General features: G+C 41.5%; 1 protein-coding gene across 24 annotated transcripts in view; it reads left to right on the top strand.

Annotated features, from left to right (window-relative positions):
- Positions 1-25,955, top strand: part of Kcnma1 (potassium calcium-activated channel subfamily M alpha 1) — a 707,058-nt gene that overhangs the window by 626,022 nt on the left and 55,081 nt on the right. For all 24 annotated transcript variants that reach the window (XM_051174773.1, XM_051174774.1, XM_051174776.1 and 21 more), the window contains 3 exons: positions 7,239-7,362; positions 12,297-12,521; positions 16,025-16,217. In XM_051174773.1, coding sequence (XP_051030730.1) covers positions 7,239-7,362; positions 12,297-12,521; positions 16,025-16,217 — 542 coding nt within the window. The remainder of the gene's footprint in view (positions 1-7,238; positions 7,363-12,296; positions 12,522-16,024; positions 16,218-25,955) is intronic.

Here is a 25,955-nt window from a genome sequence, read left to right on the forward strand (position 1 = left end):
AGAAGTATTCATATTTCACACATATTAATGAGCAATTCCCTCATTAATAACATCTGTGTGGACCACTAAGGACATTACACCTGATTCCTCCCTGCAGAGGACTTAGGGCAGCTGGCTCCAGGCAAACTCCAGGCAGCCTTGATTGCTTAAAGATATACTTTATAGTCTCCCTTCCCACCACAATGCCTTTCTTAATGGCATATATTGTGTTTTAACTCAAATGCACTGTCTATATCTGAAAAATATTAGAAAAGCCCAGAATAAGACATCATAAGATGACAAAAGGAATGGACTCTTGCTGGGTGTATATTCTGGACTGCATAGAAAGCCTAGTGAGCTCAGACACCAGAGCTTTTTGCATGGTTCTTCTGGTAGCTTTGGCTGCTTACTCAGCATCCCCTGTGTCCTCCACTGGTTGCTGAAAATGCAAGATCCCAGTCCTACCAAAGCTTACCATTTAATGAATGAGACAGACACACAAATTCTTTGCTCTGAAGGAATATCTCATACTTGTATAGGAAAAGAGTCACAGACTTAGTTGAAGCCAAAAGATGAAGTCTAAGAAACACTCTGCAATTCCACAATGGGCACTGATACCACAGATGATCTGTTGTTTGTGGAGGGACTGGCTCACATTTCACCCTGCTGCCCATTGCTGGGAGTCTACTGCAGGATGGGGTCACCTTCTGTCTGTGGAGGATGTTTGTGAAAACTTAGGTCCTAAAAGTTAAGTAGGGAGAAGGGTTAAATTCTGAAACCATGTAGCAGCTTCCTTCTTTCAGGACATTTTTGGATTTCTTGTGTTTTAATGTAAGTTTCTGAAGTCCAGTGTTGAACTCAAAGCCACACAGTAAACTGGGATTTGCTGTGTTTGGCTGTAAGGGAAACTGTACCCTTTAAAATATAATTCGACTTTTTCACAGCAGGTTTGCTTGGAAAGGGATTTGCGGTTGAGCTTTAGGCTCTTGTCTTCAAGGCAAGCTTTTTGTGTTTTTGCTGTGGCAGGGCATTTAGTTCACTTCCTGAGATTAATTGATGGCAAGTGGCATTCCTTGCTCTGCACACCCTCCAAACAAAGATCTTTTATTCTTCTCTTGAAGTCAGGCATGCTTAATTTTTAGCCGTGGACATCGGAGGTAGGAATTGAGAGGCAAGAAGCAAAGAGAGAGAGAGAAAAAAGAAAGAAAGAAAGAAAGAAAGAAAGAAAGAAAGAAAGAAAGAAAGAAAGAAAAAAAAAACCTAGCTCATTGAGGCTGCTGTGTTATAAATAGTGGGCATTCCTAAACCAGCCTTCAGATCTCTGGCACATGACAAAGACTCACACAAGCCTTAATTGATTTTTGAGCCACTCCTTAGCACATTGTCTTGACAAGGGCTCACAGGGGTAATTTTCCACTGAGTATTCATGCAAGCTGTGCACTTCATGCATACCCTTGATGTTGTTTGCCCTCTCTTTACAGCTTAGGGCATTGTGGCTTGGGCTGCAGGGGAGAGGAAACAGAACACAGCTCCCTCCTGAAGGGCTAAAGGGGGAGAGCCCAGCAGGACTGGTTTCCCATCAGTCAGACAGACCTTGTCTTTCAAAGCCTTGTTCCTTCTTGCTCACAGTGCCATTGAAACTATGCTGCTGCCCACCACTATTTCCCATACATACACATGGGTTGTGGGTAACAGAAAATGCCTATGAATATTAGTACAATGGGCAAATGACAAAGTGTGTGTGTGTGTGTGTGTGTGTGTGTGTGTGTGTGTGTGTGTGTGTGTGTAATTTTAGCATGGTAATATTTATAATGTTTCAACTTGTAGCAACTCTGTCATGGAGTAGGAAAGGCAACAGAAGTAATCCTATGTCTTTATCATTGGCCTTTTTTCATTTGCCTTTTTTCCTTTGGCCATAATCAGAGACAACAAAGGAGGACTAGATTCTCAGCCAACAGTAAAGAACACTAGGGATGATAGCATTAAACACTTGATGAAGAGAGATCTGCTGAGTTGTTCCCTGTATGTGTGACTTGGCTTTGCTTGTATACTCCCTAGATTGAATCTATTGCACAATGATTGTATCTAACGCTCCCCATTTTACAGATTGAGAAAGTTGAGGCAGGGTAGAACTTGGCAAGTATAAGGCAAGCCAAGATTTGAAAACATGTATTTTTGCCTCTGTGGTTGGGGTTCTTACCACCTTGTACATTGCCTCTGGGAAAATAGGTGGTTTCCTGCCTTTGTTGGTATTGATCCTGAAACACCATTGGGAAACAACACTTTTAGTTTCAGATGAACAGACTGACTAGCTAGTGAGCATACTTTTCTCTAGGTTAGGCTGTCATCTGCATTGTACTCAGGAATAGGTTAAAGTTCAGTAAATATTTGCACTCCAGTACAGTGATGTAATTAGCATCAGGAAGTTCCTTTCTCAAAGCTCTGGAGGCTGATAGTTCAAAGAAGACTTTAGGACTGATGCTTTGAGCCCTTTGAGGAAAAGGAACTGTTTTAGCTGTTCTTCCCACCCTGATGGTCTTGTCTCCCATGTCTTTACTGTGACTTCTGTCAATGTGGATTCTGAGTCCAAATTTTCACTCCATATGGGGGAGAAAAATCAAGTTAGGACCCACCCTAGTGATCTTTCTTACTTTTATAAATAACATAACTCAAAATATGGTCATATTCTGAGGTGCTGAGGATGAGGGTCTCAACATACAGGTGCACACCTGAGCCCACATCAGTGAAATCACAGCTGTCCTATGACCCATCACATAAACTCTCTCTGTCCCTTTAAAAAAGACAAAGGTTCTGGCACATCATAAATGACAGACAGGCCTTGTATTAATTATGGAGCATCTTAGGAGAGTTGTGGATTGCTGTGTAGATTGAATGAATTTCATTACATGAAAGGGACTAGTATTTAGTATTTAAGACCAGACCCACTAGGTTTTGAAGAGCTCTTGGAGGCCTTTGAATATCTATTATTGCTGTCCTCCAAGCTGAATATGTTAAGATGCCTTGCTCAGAGATGTTTCCCATGAAGCTCCTTCACATACATAGCACCCTGCCTGATTCCTCCTGATCTCCCTGGTTCACAGTTGTTTGGTGTGCTCAATAATATATACATGGGCTATCTTCCAGAAGAATGTCTATAGAATCCCTGCCCCTGGAGATGCCCACCCTCTCTTTCCACCTGTGACAGGAGTCTTATGGACACATAAACTAATGACAAACACTTGAAATTGCTAGAGAAACTGACATGGCAAGGAAATCCATCCTATCTGGCCCAAAATAATCACATATTCTCATGTCACTGGAATGAATCACACTCCAAGCATCTCCACCTCCTCACAGAGGAATCTAGTGAACATGGTCTTTAATGGAACTGTAAATCCACCAGTCTTTAATGCTTCTGACCCACTCTCCAAAATCTTTTCTTTACCTGTCTATTACCTTCCAGCCTTCCATACTCAGCAATGGCCCAATCCTCTCCAGACCCTTTGGGCTACTTCTCTCCCAAAGGAGAACCCACTGCTTCAAACCTGAAGGTCTTCTAGGCTCATCAACATCAGTAAAGTCATCCCTAATAATGCTAGTTCTTGGACCTTGCAAAAGAAGTCCTTTTCAATACTCTATTTTATATAACATTTTTCCTTTTTTTTTTTTTTTTTTTTTTTTTGGAATGAAAGCACAATGCTGGGTCTAGCTAACTTTATGAGTCAGCCTGTTCTCTGAGTCAGTGGCTCATCCTCTGTTGACTGACAGTGCACATCTAAGAAAGAACCTTTTCTACTGCTCTAAGGCTACTATGCCTTAGGTTAAACAATTGCATACCAGGCATCTCCAGCCATCACTTTTGGGAACCATCTTGTGGCTACTTAGACCTCACTTCTTTAAATGGATTTCAATGGCTTCTGGTGGAACAACACTAGATACTCACTTTTCACAGCTTGTCAGATATTCCTATGATCCATCTCTCAGAGCATCAACTGTTGCTTTGTTGTTTTCCCTTCAAACTTCCCTAATACTATACCAAAGTAGAATAAACAAGGCTTTTCTTAAAGTTTTCGCATTGTCCTCCATGCTAATTTGCTATAACATACACCCTAATGTACCATGACCTTTTACCTATATTTTATTTTTCCTGCTACATGTGAACCTTAGTTTGATATTAAGACATCCTCTTTTCCTGGCTCAGAATAGGTGTCTCATGTTCATTCCTAACGTTACTGATTAAGAGACCAAAGTTGGAAGTCTATATGCTCTGTCTGCTCTACAAAGCAAATACCTACATTCAGGGAGAGATTTTTATGTTTCTCAGATCAGAGCCTTAGAGGGAAATCCTAGATGATGTATATTTAAGTCATCTGGGCTAGACTCAGAGAGCTATGTGGAGGACAGGGTATAAATGAAGTTCCCTGAAGACTTGCTGCAAGCTTCTTTCTGCATTCTAGAGCACAAATCATGGGATGAAATCCTAGAGTTCCCTAAACTCCATTTTAGTTTATAATTAATGTTCACAGTCACCGTTCCATTTTCCTCTCAATGATGGGCAGTTGGCCACTTATCTTTATCCTTTCCTTAGATGGTTATAGACCACTTTTATCCAGACATAATACCATCTAGAACAAACAAAAACACATTGACCTCTCTTCTCCTAGTGCATATATTTCTTTAAATGAACTTTTGCTAACCTGCTGTATCTTCAGCTTGACTGGACATCTTTTAAGACCTGAATGCACTGGAAACAGGTCCCAGGCTTTTGGAAGCTAAGACAACACCTTCTTTCTGAACAACAAACAAGGGCAAGAAAATTTGAAATTGACTCTCTCTTCAGGGCAGGTCTAAGATTTTCTTGCAACCCAAAACATGTTCTTCAAGGGCTGAATGGAAGCCTTATTTTCTCTCTCTATGGTAGCTTTTGTCTACCCACCTATGGCAGGTGCTGGATAACCATAGAACTATTAAAAATTTCTCAAAGGTGAATAAGAAAACCCCTCATTTACTAAAGTGTGTGTGTGTGTGTGTGTGTGTGTGTGTGTGTGCGCAGATGTTGGGGGTGGTCACCCATGTGCATGCATGTAGAAGGCAGTGCTTGAGGTCATATGTCTTCCTTTATTGCTCTCCAGTTTAATCTTTAATACAGGTTTCTCTGGGGGCCTCACCAACTTGGCTGTGCTGGCTGGCCCGTTAGCTGTCTGTACCTATCTGTCTTCTCCCTCCAGTTCTGGGGGAATAGTAATGAGCCACATTTCTGTAGGGGCTAGGAATCTGAAGTTAGATCCTTCTGCTTGTACAGCAATATCTTTACCACACCGAACCACTACCTCTTTGTCCCCAAACCATGTTCTGTGACCAGTTCAAATCAGTGTTTTTAAATCAGCAATTGCCCCATCCTTTTTAGCATTTAGGCATAGGTGTGTCTATGGTATGTGTGGGGGTGCAGGGCGGGAACACAAATGACATTGTGTTGGAAGTCAGAAGACAACTACAGGGAGTTGGTCCTTTCTATACACCTTACAGGGCTTCCAGGGATCACACTCAAGTGTCAAGGCTTGCACAACAAGCACCTTTACCCAGTGATCAATCTCACTGCCCCTTATTTTAGCACATTTGGAGTCAGCTTTATGTATGAGAGTTGTCCTGGTAGTTTATAGCCCCTGAAGACTTCTCAACAACTGGGCCACTAAGATGCTACTGTGAATTGGGTTGTTCTATTCCCTTAAAGATCAGATATGACAGTTCCAGCAGTAATCTAGCATGCTCCTTGAAGATGACTCCACAGGATTGCATCACATGGTATTTGTCAACTGCTGTGGCCTCAAAGCAAATTGCTGAGAATAAAAACATGAACTGAGTTTTCTATCTTCTCTCTGTGTGGAAGGCATAATAGTCAGGTCCTACTAGATAGCCACAAGCTTAATTCTGACATTAGACCAGATTAGAGGGATTGCTGACCTACCCTCTATAGTCAGAGCATAGAGATGAGAAACGTGAGGCATTTCTCAGGAAGAAATACTAAAGCATAAATAAAATATTATCCTTTAATGTTTGAAATAGATTATTTTAAAGGTAATGACATTCACTATACCATTTTGAAATTTGAATCTATTTCTGTTTTCTGTCTTTGATTGACAGCTTGCTTAAAGTAGATAATTTTTGTTGCAGGATAGGTCTGCCTGGGATAATATCTTAATTATATGTGGTTAGTTGGGCAGATGCCAACAAGGGCTTCCCATACACTCAGATGCTGACCATATCAGAGCTAGAGTGGCAAATGATAACTATCACCTGAGCTGGAGGGCTTGTTTATCATACTGTGGGCATGGTGGATTTGCCGGATTTCATTGTAATTCTGAAGTTGTCTGTTAGATCCTGCCAACTCACTGGAGGGGTGGTCTCTATACAGCCATTCTTCCAGAAGGAGTGGATATAGTCTTGAGAATTTGACACAAGTTTATTAAGATGCATCAGAGCTTGAGCCTCTCATCCAAGGAATTCTATGTTGGGAAATGAAGGTGGGAATGTGGGGCCCCATCATTGCATAGTTAAGCACAAATATAGTTGTCAAGGAGAAGAGAGAGGGTGTTGTTTAGTATTGAAATCATGTATTCCAGATGTGGGCACTTGGTAGTCAATCTGCTCTGAAGTGACATGCTGTTGAATCTTTAAAGGGCTTCAGCCAGGGAGAGCAAAATCTGATTGGGCAAATTGCTAAAATATTTAAAGTGCAGCCTGTTAAAGCTTTTACTGCGAAGAGCATCGCGTCAGAAGTTGTAGTCAGAAAGAGCAAGTAATTGGCTTTCCATCCTGATGCCAGTCAGCCAGCATGAGACTCTGTTCCTATTCCTTCCTCTTCATTGCCAGTGCTAATAGCAACCTTTTGGTGTGTGTGTGTGTGTGTGTGTGTGTGTGTGTGTGTGCTGGGGAAACTGGATAGCTGGTAAAATGAGACAATAAGGAATGAGGTAGCCATAAAAAGTGAAACTGGACCCACAAAGTGACATGGAGTCCATTTACAAAACAGAGAGGAGAAAGGCAGAGTTACTGCCTGACAAAGTCAAGTCCCCTTCCAGAGGGCTGTGTGGTTTGGGCAGCTGCCTTTCAAAGTATGTGCTCTGTAGGACAGAAGATGGCCATTGGTGACAACCACTTTTCTCCCCATCTGTCTTCTCCTTTGAGATATAACTTGGGGACCCTTTGCATTTATAATTTATCACATTTTCCATTTAGGTTTCTCTGCCTTTTCTCTCCAGGCATGACCCCTTGTTAATTCCTGGCAATGATCAGATTGACAACATGGACTCCAATGTGAAAAAGTATGACTCTACTGGAATGTTTCATTGGTGCGCACCCAAGGAGATTGAGAAAGTCATTCTGGTGAGTGAAGGAACAAGAATCAGTGTCCTTACCCTCTGCCTAGCATGATGACTTTTGCTCAGAGTGAAGATTTCCTGACTGAATAGTTGAGGCCACTCTCACTTGCCCAGCTACTTTTGATGACTAAAATTCTGATCAGAGATTGAAGAGACTAGATCTCTGATTGACATTATTATTATTTTTTTCAAGAGCAGAATTTTCATTCTCTATGTTTTTACCAGGGCAATGGTGGTGGTTATGTACTGTCACAGGTATCATGGGAGGTGGAATGTACAATATTCCTGATCCTCATGTGGCACTGGGGCCAGAGCTTGCTTGGCCTTGCCTGCCATCTGGCCTTAGGCCAGTTGTTGGACAATGCATTTTAATTACCTCATCTCTATGGAGACAGGATGAGGACGACTCTAAAGTAACAGGATTGTGATAAAAATGTTTCAGGTGACTCCACAGAGGCGCCTTTCTCTTACTTGTTGATACTATAGTGATTATTTTTAAATACCATAAAAATAGGAATATTACCTGCCTTGATTTCTGTTATAAGAAATTTTTGTTTTGTTTTGTTGTATTACATATTCATATGTATATTGTGTGTGAGTGGGTGCGTGCATGCGTGCGTGCGTGTGTGTGTGTGTGTGTGTGTGTGTGTGTGTGTGTGTGTTAGAAGCCATTTCTCAGTTACTCTCCACTTTTTCTTTTGAGTCAGGGTCTCTCACTGGACCTGGAGCTCACTGATTCAGCTATACTCAGACCAGTGAGTCTCTGGGATCCTATCTCCACCTCCCTTGCACTAGCATTTGGGCATGCATCACTAACTACATCCAGCTTTTTCTTTTTAATATGGGTACCAGGAATCAAACTCAGATCCCCTTGCTCATGTGGCAAGTGCTTTATCAACTAAGCAATCTCCACAGACCTATAGTAGTGTTTCTTACCCTAACATGTTTCCAGTCCTTCTCAACACATGATACAGATAGGCAAGTATATTTGCTGAGGATGACAGGGTAGGACCATAGCCCATGGTCCAGAGCTCTGTGTAGTGTTTCAGGGATGGCTTGTGAACACCTCTAGAAATAACAGGCTTCTCCTGTTCTGTCCCAGGAAAGTTAGCACAGATAGAAGTCCATTATACTCTCTGTGTTTGTCCTGTTAATAACTTTAAGTTTCAGTGCCTATATTGGCTTCCTTAGAGTTTATTGTTTTGCTAATCCATTAAAAATGGGTTAATAGTCAGGAAGAGCAGTGAGACAGGGCATTTCCCCCTTATGCCTCTAATAGCCAGATGGCTGTGGGCCTACTTCATTTTCAACTAGGACAAGTCTATCATTTTCAATTTCAGGGTCACCCTTCCTTAGCAATGACATTTCGAATCCTCGAAATTGTTTTGTGTGCTAATCCACTAGATTTCCCCACTGTATTTTAGCTAACTAGTGTTTTTGTTTTCAAATTAATTATAAATGAGCATTGTGAGCCAATACACATGTGCTGGAGGCATCTCAGAGTTGTGAAGTCTGTCTGCAGGCTGAAGTACATGAAGTCAAAATGCTCAGCAAATAGCCACTGCTTGATTTGTCAGAAGAGGAGACAGTTCTAACCAATTAGATTCTCTGTTGTTGGTCACCTATGACTTCATGCTGTTTGCTTCACCTGGCTCCAGATTATTCTGAATAAAGTATGCTAATTCCTCTATAGAAGGAAGGAATTTAGGGTGACTAGTTCATCTGTAAAGCAGCATCACTTTGGGAAACCCTGATACAAACACATCATTCTTATTCTGATGATATACAGAACTTGCATTCTAATGAAGCCAAGGGAAGGCCTGTCTAGAGGTGAATGAGTCTATGAGAGCAGTTTCAACAATAATGAGGACTTTGTGAAGAAAATAAAGCAGGGTCCTGGAAAGGACAGAGTCCAGATGTGCTATGATCCAAGAAACCCTTTCTGCAATAATGAATAGATGGAATTTTCATCCATTGAGTAGATGAGAAGAGTGGGGGCACATAGCACTTGTATGGTGATGCTTATAGAAGCCTTTCATCCAAGGAGTGCAGGAATCTAATGGCTTTGGGTGATTTGCATATAGGAGAGACAGACCTCTAATTAGAAAGGAGATATGAAATTAAAAATGAAACAAAATTTTTGAGACTAAGTGGGATGAGATACAAAGTATTCTTCAGATCCATGGATTAAGTGCCATTCTATGTTTAAAGTAGACAGGAATATCCCATCCAGTAGGAGTAGGCAATACTCAAGAGGTTGAAGGGTGCATCAATGCCTGATGGGGGTTTTCTGTTGGGTATTAAATGTGGAAGAATAAGACTTTCCAGGTTTGAGGTGCACAGCTGGAGTTTACACACATCTCCAGAGGTATATATGTAGCTCAGGCAAGTTGGTAATTGCTCCAGGCCTATGCTCCTGCAGTTATCTTCTGTGCGTGGACCATTCTGCCAACTGGTACCTAGCTTATTTTTGCATTGTTGATCTCTATTCTTCATGTCATTTGAACTTCTTTGTTGAGGGGAACTAGCTTCTTAGGTGACCAGGCCAACTGAAAACATTCAGGACTCCAATGATAGCACACCCCAGAGGGTTTGTATTTCTGCTTCTACCTTCAGGGACCAGCACTTCCATGTGGTCTAAATAACTAACTCATGTCTTTCCTGCAAAGTGGAAGGAGACCATGGGAGCTCCATGGGAACCTGCTCAGTCACCTTCCATGAGAAATTTCTTACAGCTTGTGTCTCAGATTTCGCTTCTACTCTGGGAAACCAGCAATGATGATAGCTCCAGCTTTATTCTAATGACCAGAGGATGAAAGCTAGCTTCCTCTTCTCCTTAGGGGTTACTGTAATACCCTGACATTGTCGTGAATTGCAATATTGGCATTTAAGCAATCAATACTCTGGTCAATGTTAGGAATTAAATCAAGCAGAGGTTGATATGTACAGTGGACATTAATATGCTTTCCCCAGTCCCATGGGTCCTTGTGAGCATGCAGTGAAGAACAGAAAAGATGGCAGGCAGGGCAAAGGTGTTGACTAGAAGGGTAAACAAAGAACCACCTATACTGACCTCATCTTTTTGTTTTTTCACTTATATGATGAAGAAAAGACCATCAGTGGACAGATACCCATTTGTATTTCCCAGATAACTGGGGTCCTCCCTACATTAGAGTATCCCTTCCTTTGTCACCCTTGTGGATACAGGGCTGGGGCTAAGGAAGAACATTGTCCTCTGTCTTTACTGTTTGACCTCTAGAACCTTGTAATGACTATTTGTGGGTTTTTATATAATGCAAGCCCTCCCAGGAATTATCCAGGAAACTTCAAAGTTTGAATATTAGATCAGCATACTTTTTCTATAGATGAACATATTCAGTGATTTAAGTCTCACAGGCCATGTGATCTCTGTCACAATGGTCAACTGTGCTTTCCATGTAAGTAGCCATGGGAAATAGCTAAATATTATGAGTTGGCTGTGTCCCAACAAAACTTTATTGGAATGTAAATTTCATATTATTATCACTCATAATGAAATTTCTAATTTTAATTTTCTTTTTAGTTACTGTGAATTTTAAAAACTTGTTTTTATTGAGTAGCTGTATAGAGCTTGTGGGGCATCATCATATTGAGTCTACAGACCACACCAGCCAGCCTCTGGCCTCAGATATCAAATTCTTTGTACTGATATAGAGATGGGATATGCCACCTCATTGAAATATCTTAAAAGAGTACCCCATATTTCAGCTAAGACAAACCAATGAATAGGACCATTTAATCATCATCTTAGCAAAAGGGCCTAAAAAGGACATCTAAATTTATCAACCATGTTATGGATATTAAGGATTCCCTTTTTTCCCCCCACATACATAAACATCCCCATTTTTTTCTCCTTTTTCTCCTAAAGATTGTTTTGCCCTGTCTCCTGCTTACAAGTCTACTTGGCACATCCTTAAATATATTGTTCAAGAAGCATTGGTAATGTGTGGGTATATGTTTATAGAAATTTATGGGATAAATAGATTATATGCCCTTGTTCAAATTAGAGGTGATTATATAATGTACATAATGACAAAAAAAAGATATAATAGCTGTCTTATAAGCCTTACTATCATTTCACATGATCTTTAACAATAAATAAAATCAAGAAGGAAAATTAGTTCATTCTCTGCATGTGCACTTACTGTATTCACTAAAATTATTAGAAATATTTATATGCTCTCTAATTTGATGGAGATAGATGTTTAAACCAGTGTTTGAGTTTTACCTTTTTATTCATCTCTCCTTCCCCTAATATACTTTTATCCATTCGAATGGGTACCTTGTTCAATTTTATATATGATATAGAAAAATCACTTCTATTATTCTGAACTAAATTAAATATTAGTTTTATTTTATTACAAGCAATAGCTGTATTGGATACCTTTGTGGTATTATAATAAAATATTTGAGACAGCTAACTCATAAAGATTACAGGTAGCTCACAGTCTTTAAGAGGTTCAAAGTCTCATGTTGGGATATCCCACTTGTCTGATCTCTGGTGAGGCTGGTGGGTGGTAGGTGATCATAATAGGAGTGTGTAGAAGCAAACATTACCTAAGAGAAATGAGATGGGTATATTCAGGTTTGTGCTTTTCATACTCATCATCTCTGGAGAACTCAGCAAGTCACATGAGAACTCTCAGGCAGTTGCACATGAATTGTCCCACACCTCCAATAGAGGTTCTGCCATGTAATAATGCCACTCTGGAGACAAAGACTTTAATAACAATGGGCCTGTGGGGGACACTCAGACCATATGTAAATCACACAGCAATAGTGTTCAGTAAGCCCTCAGCCATTGTTTAGCTTTCTCCTCTGCTTGAATGCTGCTTTCTTTCCTTAGATTGTTGTTGGGAGTTCTGCTTTCTGATAGTTTTGCACTTCTCTTTGTTACAGACTCGAAGTGAAGCTGCCATGACTGTCCTGAGCGGTCATGTTGTAGTCTGCATCTTTGGGGATGTCAGCTCAGCCCTGATTGGCCTCCGGAACCTGGTGATGCCGCTCCGTGCTAGCAATTTTCACTACCATGAGCTCAAACACATTGTGTTTGTGGGCTCCATCGAGTACCTCAAGCGAGAGTGGGAAACACTGCACAACTTCCCCAAAGTGTCCATATTGCCTGTAAGTCAAGGTCACACACTATTTGATGTTTTACTCTCATCTTTTCATTCACAAAAGTAAATCCCACGTGGCTGTAATTGTTGAAGCTTTGATCATGTCTATGCTCCTTCATGTGGTTTCAGGCCTGAGGATGTAGGAGTCCTTCTGTGCTCTGCTAAGAAAGTCAAAACCCTAGGAGGCCTTATTAAAAGGTTATCTGTAACCAAGTGAAGCCCCTTGTCAGGGGTGAGGTTGAGCTACCACCACATGCATTAACCATACCAGCCTAAATTTTCTTTCCTAGGTGAAATTTAGAATATTGCCTTATTTTGATATTTACACTAAGAAGTCATTTACAAAATTCTTGTTGGCATTTTAATTTGACATGGTGGTTAATGCTAAGAGAAATGCTGATCTGTCCCATCTTCCTTCTGATATTGACCAAATAAATGAAGGGTAGAATTATCTCTACTGTACAGAATTCCAAATCCTTTTTGTGAATCAATCTCTGTCCACCCTTTGTTTAAAAAACATCATTGTATGCATATATATATATACATATATATATGCAAACTATATATATTTATATGTAATATATATTGTAGAGATTACAAAAATCACTAGGACACCAATATATATAAAAAAATTTTGGACTCCATAATTTAATGTAAGGATATGAGATGAATGATTTAAAAGTAATATAACTAGCCACTTTCTAATAATAATATATTTTTTACAAAATTATAGACTTACAGAATATTATTCTTTTCAAAATTTTATGTAGTTGTTTATGTCACAAATTCAGGAAAATATTACCTATCCTCTGACATTTTTCTTTTCTTTTTTTTTTTTTGAGACAGAGTCTTACCAGTCTAACCAGCTCTGGCTGTGCTGGAACTCACTATGTAGATTAGGCTGGCCTTGAACATACAGAGATCTGCCTGCCTCTGGCTCCTGAGTGTGGGGATTAAAAGTATGTGCTACCTGACTCCTCCAACATTTTACTATTTTTAAGATAATATTTAGGGATAAGAAACCCCTTAGTTGTCAAGAGGTATGTTTTTTCCCCTACTATTTATCAGTTTCCAGATCATCAGAAATGAGGCAATACAAGCTAATCAATATAATATCTTAAAGAATCTCTAAGCGACTGTCCACAGTCAGCACTCCAGTGTAGCTATGTGTATCTCCCATAATGCTCGATACAATAAATTCCCCATATATATCTAAACGTGCTAGAAATATTAGACAGATCTCCTTTGGATTCACAACCAAAACCTGACTTCTTTAATGTATTCATGTAGTTTAAGATGGTTACTTGTTAAAATTAACTCACTGGACAAGCATACACATATACTGTATATACTTGCTAAATGTATCATGTTGGGATATTTGATTATACTTTTCTGTGATTTATTATCTTACATGTGTGATTCCATGTGACCCCTTGACCTCTGAAGTTAGGTGCACAAGTATATGTGTATATAGGTGGGGCATGTAGTGTGGCCTTTGTTATTTGTGCATATGTGTGTATTTCCTTTTCTATGCCCCCATCCACATTTACTCACCTTTCTCTGTAAGTTGGAATGAGTCTCATATTTGTAGAGCCATTACAAATATACCCAAATTTAGCACACTTAAGCACAGTGGATTGGTTCATTAAAAGTCTTGGCCCTTTTCTTCAATATTTAAATGGTCAGTCATATAAGGGAGCCCAAAGAAACAAAAACTTTCTATGTATGTCATTGGTGTTCTTGTGGATTGAAATCATACATCTACAACTGGACATGGTTTCCCTACATTACAATTACTTCTGGGTTTCCTGCAAGGGGAAAATTAAAAGAATATGAACATAGGCAGCGGTTGTTTATACATAGTAATGTGATACAGAAAGTTGGTCACATTTAGTTTTGTACCAAGAGATCATAAAAGGTGATATTTCTCTCCTTCTCTCAAGATACTGCTCCAGTGTGCATGGACTAGGGCATTTTTGAACCTATGACCCCACATGTTCTTGAATGTAGGCTCTATTTTGTAGCAATTTTAGGAGCCCTGGAATAGAGTCATAACATTCACTGAATCATAAAAAGAGTTGATGGGCTCCGTAATTTTAAGTGATGGGAACAAGAGGAGATGCATACAACAGCTGGCAAACCCTTGGCCAATACAGGCTATAGGTTGAAGACTCCTGGGGTATCTACATATACAAAGAGATGCTTAAATAAACCCAGAGGATCAGTGGTGCTGGATGGGAGAACCAATGCTGCATGGCTACTAGGTGTTCTAACCCTGGATGGTCCAGGAAGTTCTACTGTGACCTTCTTAGGAGGACAGCATGTGAGAGTGCTAGTCCTATCTTTCTGTCATATCTATAGTTGATCTCCATCATTAACCTTGGATCTGCAAAAGTTTTTCTACTGTTATGGGGTTAAAAAAAAAACTCTGTTTACTGGCTTATTTATTTTTAATTGCACCAGTAATATACAAATCTGTTCTTGTTATAAAATATTCAAACAATATAGAAGTATATAAAGTCAAAAGCAAACTTTCTACTTCATCCTTTCCTCTCCCAGAGGTAATTACTGTTATTAGTTTAGTGTATAGTTTTTCCTGAGTTTTTCTCTTTCAATTTACATACATTTATAAATATATAATTTTTACTTCAAGTGGCTTTATTTTTTTCTAAATAAATGTGGTTATAGTTTTAAATTGTTCTAAATCCTCACCTCTCCACCACTTACTAATTCCTTTATCTTACAGATTATTCCAACTCAATAAGTATGTGGAGGACTTGCTCTAACTACATTTGCAATACAAGTGTATTGTCAATTGTATACACATCCAAAAATATATTTAACCACTCTTATATTGTTGGATAATTATGTAGCTTCCTTGGCTTTTTTCTTACTGAAAAATATGCAATAAAATTTTGTAGCTCAAAGCTTGCCCTCTCCCTTTTGCAGGATGCACACTAATTCCACTGGCTTCCACAGCCTCCCACTTCAGCAGAACCACGAGCCCCACCTCATCACACCATGCTTTGCTTATTTCTCCATGGCAGCTTTGGAAATTCTGGTCAGATATGCTGTCTTTTGCCAGAGACATTTGAAACCCACCCCCTCGTTATGTTTTGAAAGGCAGAGGTTGCCACAGGACAGTTACTTAAATCAAGACAATTTCCAGGCAGGAGGAAGATGTAGACCCTGGCATTATTCGCCTCTCGTTTGTTAGTAATAGCTTGATTGAGTATTGAGAGCTGGCCTGAAATGCTGCCATCAGCACCGACTACCCTTTAGATTAGCGTGCAGCCCTTATTCCCTGAAATGTAGTTAGGCCAGCTTAATGTCAAGACATAAAAAAGATACTTGTTAAATAATGTCCCAAAGCTCTGGCTCAATCTTTAATTTGTTTTTATTTTTTGTTCTTTCCCTCTTCTCTGTTCTCTCTCTCTCTCTCTCTCTCTCTCTCTCTCTCTCTCTCCTTTCTCTTTTTCTCTCCCCTTGTGCCCTCCCCCCTTCCCAAAGGGTACACCATTAAGTCGGGCTGATTTAAGGGCTGTCAACATCAACCTCTGTGACATGTGCGTTATCCTGTCAGCCAATCAGAATAATATTGATGATACTTCGCTTCAGGACAAGGAATGCATCTTGGCGTCACTCAACATCAAATCTATGCAGTTTGATGACAGCATCGGGGTCTTGCAGGCTAATTCCCAAGGTAAGGACAGCCTGTAATACTTCTCTTCTATGCCTATGGGGGACAGGGCCTGGCAAGAGGGATATCCTTCACTCAGTAATTCAAAGAGGCTCGCATCAGCCTGTCTGGCCGTGAAACCTGTGGTTGCCACAATGGCTTACAGAGGAGCATCAGTTCTTCCTGCCATCTGGAGATATAGACCTGAAACCTGATGTATGTCCCCCTTCCCCAGTTTGTTTCCTTTTGAGGCAATAAAAGAGCCTTTAAATGGTCACCATCTTGGCTTTTGCAAATAATGGGCTTTATGACCAGGGTCACTGCCTAAGTGCCAGAGCAATTTGAAGATGCCAGCTGCATACTTCTCTGCCCTGTCCCCATGAGTGCTTTTCCATGGGACTGAAATGGGAGTGTTAAGCTTTGCTGTGTTTAGACTCTGTTGATCTCTAAAGAGTAGGAATGGGACAGACACTTGAAGCCATGTAGTAAGGAGTGATGCTTGCTGGCCTGTGCATTTTCCTGCAGGAGGCACAGAAGCATTAAATTACACACAGCTGCCTTTTCTCCTGACCCGAGTCTTTTCCCTCATTTGTTCTGGGATCCTGGACAGGTGGTTCCAAGTAAAGATGCCATCTTGTAGTCACAGGGAATCAGCGCAGGAAGTAACCCCATAATGAGTGGCCTTAGATATCAGGATCAGGAAGAATAGGAGATGAAGTATTTTCCTCTGAGTGACAGCTCTATGTAGGTCATGCAAGGCCCACTAGATGGGTGTGGTTGACTGCCTCCTAGATGTCCTGACTCCTGTCCTTCCAGGAAGCAAAACCCATGAAGACTGCAGCTGCTGGGGTAGGAAGCTCCTTATTGGAGGGTGGGGACAGCCCCACATGCAGGCCTTTCTGGAGGTTTGACTGGATTGTAGAGCTAAGACCTTGGTGCTCTGCTGTCTTTAAACAACTCAACACTATTATCTACTTCTAGCTTCTGCCACAAACCCAAAACACCACTGAAAACCTCTCTGTTGCAAGTTCTCTTCCTTGCGCTGGTTCTTGGGAAGAGATGGCCAGTGAAACAGGAATGCTGAGATGGGATTGGGGAAGTGAAAGAGAAGGAGAGACCTTGATGCTCTGCAGTGGGGCCTTGAGCATCTGAGACAGTCAAAGCCACTCTTGGTAGTGTCCTGAGAATCAGTGGCCTTGCTACTGGGGACTGGGAGAAGAGGCAGGGCCTTGGTGGGAGTGGGGGGCTCTTGACATTTACTATGGCTTTAGATCAAATTATAACACCATCCACTTTGTTCATGCCTGTGGAGTGGTGAGTCTGGGCCTCCTGACTTGGGTTTCTACAATTCTGAAGATTGGATCAGTCTCCAATTTTAGCTGAGTCACTTCCAGCTTCCCTTTTTCTGTTACAAACTTGCCTGAGGCCCAATTTTGACCTCTCTGTTGTACCATCCTACCTGATACTCCCAAATGTAAAACTTGGTGCAGCCATGCAAGACAGCAACATGCCAAGGCCCTAAGAGACACCTGAGTTTTGCCAGGCTCCACATGGGAAATACAATTTGCATCCTGCCCAGCTTGCCTGGGGGAACACTGGGGAAAAAGAATGTGAAAGACAGTAAACTGACCTTCCAGGGGGTGGAATGCAACAAGCTGGTATGTGGTATCTGCCTCTGAGCACTGGCTCTTTAATTTGTCTCACTCACCTTCACCCTGGTGTGAACATCACCTGGGGCAGCTTGTTGGAGATGCATCTTCTCATGGCTCATCTTATAGTACCTGTCAGATCTGCATGCTAATGAGATCCCTGGGTGACTGGTACAAGCTGCTCCAAAGCTGCTGAAATCTTCACACTAACAAACCCAGTGCACTGAACATGCTGATCAACTTGTTCAGACATGCCTCCTGTCCTAGGGAGAGGATAGCAAGGGGATTGGAAAGATTTGAAAGGAGCAGTTCTCCCCTTTGGTAGGGATGCTGAGAACAGAGGAGGCAGGAAAGACTTTCCTTTCCCCTGCCTGTCTATGTCCTCCTGCTACGATCATGACCCCAAGGTCTGCAGATTCATGCTATTTCACCAATGTGTAGTCATATGTGCCCTTGACACAGATGTTTCTCCCAGATCTCTTTAAATTTTATCCCACCTTAGATTCTGTAAAATGTCCAAACTGACAAAATTTTCCCTTTCCCCTGTGCACAAACACCTTGATATTAAGAAAGTCAAGAGTAAGCAAAGGGAGTAAGTTTTAGCAAGAGATATTCATACATTCCTTGTGTGAAAGTGCACATGCTGTGGCAGCCTGAATGTTTGACCCTCATCTATCTGTATATTGAATGTTAACCTTAGAGGGGGTGGTCTGGAAAGATGAGAACTTGAGGAGGTAACTAGGTCAAGAAGCCAGGTCTCTCAAACAGGATTAGTACCTGTATATAAGAGAGCTTAGAGAGACCCAACATTCCCATGGGGAGAATAAGGAAGAGGGCACCACATATGAATCAGAAAGTCTTGATCTAGGAGATGTCTCAGAATCCAGAAGAGGGAGAAGGAGCTCTCTGTGGTCAATATCCAGCAGTTAACATGTTCATGTGGCTTGGATGAAGGAAGGTACACTAAGCAGAGGAAGGAAGAGGATGAGATACATTCATGGCAGGCAGCATTTCTCTTAACTTCAAGTCAGAGGTAGAATTCAGCAGGTGTCTCCTAGAAGCCAGCAGTCAGTTCTGTTCCTAAGATCACAATATTGAAACTCTTAATAACCAAACCTATATGTCACTGTTTTTTCTCTTTCTGCCTTCTCCAATCCTGTCATTGGCCTCTATCATCCCCTGGTATCACTCTGATGTTCCAGTGGCAGTGGTCCAGTGGCAGCTCCCAACACTGAGAAGTGGCTCTTTCCCTTTGCTTACCTCTAGAGCTCCCCCTGTACCCAGTGCTTGCAGTTCCTTTCAGTAAAGCACTATACAGGGGAGCTAAATGGCCCTGCTTTTTCTTATCTCTAAGACCTCTTTGACTAGCTGTTGTGTCCAGTGGCTTTAGGTACTTGCTTCTCCATCCAGGTGTTTGGCAGGTCCACACTCCAAAGGGTAGCTAGAATTACAGGCAACAAAGACATTGTGCCGCTCTTTGCATTTTGGGAAACATATCTCACATCCCCTGAGTGATATCTATAGAGATTTTAGCACATGCCAGGCCAGTTTCATCATGATGTATCCTGCGGTTCCACCTTGACCCATGCATCCGTGCATGGTTATGTTTTCATTTTTCCAGAACCCAGAACCCAGAACCCAGCTGGGTCCAGAAATGTGGACTGAGGATAACTGTTGTGCTCTTGTGTCAGAGTTATTCTAAAGTGCTACAATTGAACAAGAAAGTGGCATATTAACATTAACAAAGTCCAGTCTCCACAGGGAGGATTTGTGTCTGTGCACTTGCCATGGCATGTTATCAGGGCTCCTCTTTTTTTTTTTTTTTTTTTTTTTTTTTTTTTTTCTTTGCTTCTCTTCACCCTCCCTTTGAGTGCCACCTTTCTAGCTCACATGGTGTCAGAACTGACCCAGCCTAGGGATTCTGACCAGACACTTTCTGAAATGAGATGAGATGTGATGGTTGGTTGTCAAAAACAATTACAGCAGAAGGTGGTGCATTCCATGTGGGATGGTATATATAATGTGACATTTGGGTCTATGAGATGCAGTTTTAATATACAGCAGGCGAAACTGCAGTGACAATTACATAAAGCAGGTGAAGCTGCTTCTTGCTGGTCAGCAAACATCAGCTCAGAACCACTTTACAGCTCTTTACCAGCAACTAAGTGCCTTTATTTACAGAGTGCCTGTCACTTCCCTTTGGTTGGAGAGCTGGTGTATTATTTAGTACGCATTTATCTGGGGAAAACACTTCAATTTAAATCAGCTGGTACAATGGTGCCTCTTGCCAGCCTGTTTCCCTATGGTTCTAAAAGACAAGAAGGGAATCTGATCTTGGGATTGGCAGAGTCAGGGTTCATTCTCAGAGAGCCTCTGGAGTCAGTACCTACAAAGAGAGATGGTGGTAGAGTTGCTCTTTTTGGGTTTTAATATAAAAATGTGAAATGAGCATCTGATACCTTATTTTTGTTTCTGGTCAAGGATTCTTTTAAAGAAAAGGAAGGGATAAGTATGTGTCACCCATGCACCAGCCACTCTAAAGGCTTGGATTCAGCCTCTCCCTAGGTATAAGGAGCTCTGTGAGTAGAAGATAATGACAGTACAAATTAAGGAGGACCAGGTTAGCAAGAGAGGAACACAGAATGGAGGGGGGAATCTTTTTTCTCTATTCTCATATATTCTTATATATTCAGAAGAGGTGATGGCTGGGCATGATTTGAATGCATGTGGCTATACAGCTCTTGGGAAGGAATTGGTGTGAATGTGATGGAGAAACTGAATTTTTCCTCTTACTTAATTTTGATAAAGTTAAACTTCAGTATTATTCACTACTCTTCTTACTGCTATGACAAGATATCTGACAAGAAGCAACTGAAAGAAGGAAGGGGTTGTCCTGGCCTATGGTTTGTCGGGAGCTTTTCCTTTATGGTCAGGAAGGCATGATGGAATAGGAGGCTAACTGGTCACATTGTACACGCAGTCCAGAAACAGTGAGTGGACAGGAAGTGTGTTGGACTATAAAACTTCAAGGCCCAGCGCCAGTGATCTTCCATAGTAAGGCTTTATCACATAATGGTTCCACAGCCTTCTCAAGCCATGCCACTATCAGGGGACAAGTGAATAAACACATGAGATAAAGGGGGAAGGGTTCATTTCACCTGTGTGTCTAGTGGCTATGTAACTAGACTGCTTAGTCTCAGAAGGCAACATCATGTCTTGCTAAGGGTTTGGATCATATTAGCCCTCTCAGAACCTGAAAAAAAATAATGGAGGAAAAGGTGGTGAGGAATGATGATGTAGAATCAGGCTGTTTTTTCTGCCCACTGGCTCTATTTGTCAATCTTGCTGTTGTCACCCTCTCCAAATGATAAGTACAGGTACTAGACATATAACATACACCTTTGGGAGATGACACAGATTAGATCCAACAAGGCCTTGATGTTTACCCCCAAAGGCAGCAGGGTTCTGTCCTGAGGCAAGCTGAGTCTCTGTAGGAAGGATTTCCCTTTGAGTTTCAAGGCCTGGGCTGTGTTTGGATGCTTTCTTTAAAGAGCATCCCTTGTTCCCTTCCTGTGGTGGACTCTGCATTTGTGTGACTGTACTTCATGTCTTCTATGAGCCTGTCCAATTCCACAAACACCTGTTGCGCCCCAGACTGCATGGTAGCCATTGTTGGTGAGATGGTGACATGAAACCCATTCCTGGTCTGACCCCTTCCTATACAAATATAGAACTCTGTGATTCACAAGGAAAGAGACACTTGGAAAAAGCAGGACAGATTATAGCGGGTAGCGACAAAGAACATAAAGAACAGTATAGAGAATGGGGGGGTCAACAAGGTGAGGCACGCGGGATGCATTTGAGGGCTACTGACAAGCATTACTTGGCTAGAGTATGCGATATATATGATGATAGAAAGAGATAAAACCAAATGTAGATGGTACTTTTAAGTAATTTCTTCCAAAGTTGGAATTTGGGCACTGGTGGTGCATGCTTTTAATTCCAGCACTTGAAGGCAGAGGCAGGAGATCTCTGAGTTCAAGGCCAACCTGACCTACACAGTGAGCACAGTGAGTTCTAGGACCAGCTCCAAAGCTACAGAGAAACCCTGTCCCGGGAAAAAACAAAGTAATGCCTCCTTCATTTTTGGATTAGAAATGGGTAAATAATTTTGTATGAGTTTATGAGCTATAGTCACTATAGCTTAATTCAGTGGATACTGGGGAGTTATAGAAGTTTCCAGAGCAAGACAGTGACAGAATTGGGCTTGTACTTTAAGGAGATCAATCTGGCACCCCTACAAAGCATTATTTAGGACCAAAAAGGAAGAAGATGTAGGGCCACTGGGCAGGATGTGTTTATCTAGAGCAGTGGATCTCAGCTTTTCTAATGCTTCTACTCTTCAATACAACCCCTCAGGTTGTGGTGACCCCAACCATAAAATGATGTTTCTACTTTGTAACTGTGATTTTGCTACTATTATGTAATGTTGTCAGTGTTTTCTGATGGTCTTAGGCAACACCTGTGTAAGGATCATTTGACTCTCAGATGGGTCATGACCCTCAGGTAGAGAACCACTGCTCTAGAAGATTGAGACTTTGAAGTTGAAACAGCAGGAAGAAGGTTTTAGCAAGCAGTACTACAGAGACTACAAGGATGAGTTCCATCAATAACATTATGAGGTGAGACACTCTGGTCCCCACCAGAGGCTCATAGAGTGGTGCAGGGCTGGGTTCAGGCAGGGTTCCTTACCTCAAGAACCTGATGGAAGGAACATCCAGGTGAGGCTAAAAACTGATGAGGAAAACAGCCTCTGAAGTTCAGGAGACACAACTATAGAGAAGACTTTGTGTTGTGCTCTAGAAATGATGAAGAGTACCAGAGAGGACTGGGGATAGATAGTGACAGAGAAGGGTCTGCTCTGAAGACCTCCTTAGACAGAGGAAACCAAGGTGGCTTTGGTATTGGTTGTAGCTGAGGAATCAGTGTTATAATAAAGCACGTAGGGGACCTTGCATGGGAGACCTTGTCAGATTCCATGGCTGGTGAGGTTGACAGAGGCAGGGGACAAACATGCCAGGCAGACAGAGCTTAAATGAGAAGTTTTATTAGAAAGGGGAGGTAGGGGAAGTAAAGAGAAAAGAAGTAAAGAGACACAGATAAACAGAGAGGACAGAAGAGAAGAGGGAGTCAGGAAAAGTCCTGCCTGCCCCAGGGGAACAGCAGGAAAGAGAGTATAAGAGGTCTTTGTTTTAAAGGGGTCCTTTGCACCTGTGTACAGACTAGCAGTCATGGAACCCTGGGCTGTCTGAGTGCATTTTTCCAGGTGACAGGGCAGGCCAGCATAAGACCTGAATCGTTACAATCATAAGCTGAGTCCCAGCCCCAAAAATAACAGCAAGCAGCATAAAATCAAACCCAAGATTTAAAATTTTCCCCTCTATTCAATGCTTTATTTTATTTTGAGACAGAGTCTCATTATTCCCAGTCTTGCCTGAAGCTCACTATGTAGCTCAGAGTGACCTTGATCCTCCTACTTCTATCTGTCTGTCTGTCTGCCTCTCTCTCTTTCTCTTCCTCTTTCTCTCTCTCATTCTCCCTCTTTCTCTCCCTCCTCCCTCTCCGTCTCTCTTCTCCTACCCCTTCACCCACTCACTCTCACTCACATAAGCATGCATAAACTCTCACAAACACACCTTCCTTTTCCTTTGTCCCACCTTCCATTTTCTGAAGCCACAGTGACTTCTTCTAGTTTCCCTTTGGGAATTAATGCTGTGGATTAGTAACTTTACATCACTGGATGACAAATGCAGGCTTTTTGAGGACTTTGTCAAACTGGAACTCAGGGACAGAGCTCACATGAAGTAATCTACTCTTGGCGTCTGCATGCTCATTTGCAAGCTAACACTAAGGAGAGATTGATTCATTCTTGCTGGTGAAAGGCTAATTTATTGGGTGCAGTGATCATTTTATCCTGGTCAACAGAAGGATATACCAAAAGTCATGAAGAGTTGAAAGGGGGAAAGGGACAGTCAGAATGAGGAAAACTTGAACAGCAAGTCACTTACTAAATGGTTCAGATGAGCAGGTTAGAAGGTTCATTGTATCTTGTGTCCCACTGCACAAAGACCAGGACCATCAGCTAATACTGAAAATGATGACTAGTCCTTTCATTCTTTCACCTAGCATAAGGAAGTCTTTTCCAGGAATCTGCAGAGATTGTGAGCATCTTATCATCATGTACTCAAGAAAGTTACTGGCCACCATGATCTTTGTGATGAGAAGCAGATTGAATGAGATGAACCCCATGGTCCTTTATAACTGAGGTCTCTGGAATTTCCTTGATTTTTATTACACAGGGGTCTGTATTTTTATGTTCTGTAGCTTGCTCCAGAGGGAGAGCTGTGGTGTTTGGCGGGGCTGGGGATCATGGATCTCTTAGTGGATGTGTTCACATCCTTCCTGAATGGTGCTGTTGAAAGATGCAGTGTGGCCAGTGCAGGGCAGGGTGAACATCTGCACATCTGTTGTTTCCATTAGAGTGACAGACCACCCCATCCCTGACTCCCATGTTACTACTCTTCAACACCTGCCTCTCCCACTTTCTGTCCTTCTTTTGCTGCACACACAGATTGCGGACACACCTATGCACATTCCCTCCCTCCCTGAAAGCAGAGGAACATTTTTTTCAGCTGCCCCTGTACAGCATTTCATTACTACAATATTCTCACTCAATTCTGAAAGGCGGTGGGGGAGCGCCATTTCTCTTTATGCCCACTGAACGAACGAAACTCAGCACTAAAATATTTTCCTTCCGTTGTAACTGAAATGGCTGTTGGCTTCCATCCCAAAAACCAGGAAGACAATTCTACTTAACTGTTTAGAGATTTATACATACCACACTGGAGTAGCCTCTAGGTAGTAACTTTAGATACCCAGGCCAATAATTTTCTTTTATTGGTTTGTGATTTAGATCCTATTTGGAATCCTCTATAATAAGAGTAGTACATTTCATTAAAAGAGCTTACTAAACAATAAAGAAAAGTCTGGCTTAGGGCTCTGAGAGGTCTCAAGTACAGAGAGGGACCTGCCCTGTTCACATTTTCCCTGCAGACTTCATGAGACGAAACTCAGCCCACTAGTGTTGATATGTTTGGCAAAATAGCAGCCATAGTTATTCTGTAAATGGCTTCAAGATAGAAGAATTTTCCCTCACAGCATATTTTGTCACATGAAAGAGTCTCTTAAGACCAGTACTTCCTCTTCTGGTGACACTTTCCTAGTGAGATAAACAAGGATTGACAAGAGCCATTGCAACATAAGACTGAAAAGTGTGGACCACCTTCCAAACCACACTGGGTGTCTCTAAACAGGAAGATGGTGTGTGTGTGTGTGTGTGTGTGTGTGTGTGTGTTAGCATGAAGGTATGAAGGTACACATACTTGCACCGGCATACTTCCTAAATTGTTCTCCATCTTTGATTTTTGAGCCCTGGGCTCTCAATGAACCTGGGTTTGTGTGTTTGTGTTTATAACTTGGGTGCTGTGGATCTGAATTCAAATCTTCTTGCTTCCACTTGAAGCATGTTACCAATGGAGCCATCTCCTCTACTCCAAAGGCCTCTCTTGGGAGATGAAAATGGGAAGATGAAGTTAAAAATAGAAGAAACTTCTTTTTCTTCCAACTATATACAGATTAGTTTGACTTCCCTGTGTAGACTGTACCTAGCCTTGGACAACAGAGTGAAAGGGAATTTCTTCAGAGACAGGAAACAGATATGGCATAGTGTTGGGAAGGGACTGATCATGTCACCTAAGCATCAAGCTGTCACATGTTCGATGACTCCTCCGATATGTGTGCCTGTTAGTGCTTCTTTTAAATATTGTGATTTCTTCCCGTCTAATTCAGGTGAGCCATGCACCCCCACTTTCACACATTATTCTATAATTGCCCTAGAAACCTGCTGAGGCAGAGGTTATACTCTTCATTTTAAAGATAGAATGTAAGGCTCAGGAAAAACTAAGCCCCTTCCAACATATGAGTTAGTAAAGAACACATGGATCTGATCCCTAGACTGTCTGATGATAGTAAAAACAGCATTTTTTTTTCTTAC

Source organism: Phodopus roborovskii, unplaced genomic scaffold (assembly GCF_943737965.1).
Source record: "Phodopus roborovskii unplaced genomic scaffold, PHOROB, whole genome shotgun sequence".
Taxonomy (NCBI): Eukaryota; Metazoa; Chordata; class Mammalia; order Rodentia; family Cricetidae; genus Phodopus; species Phodopus roborovskii.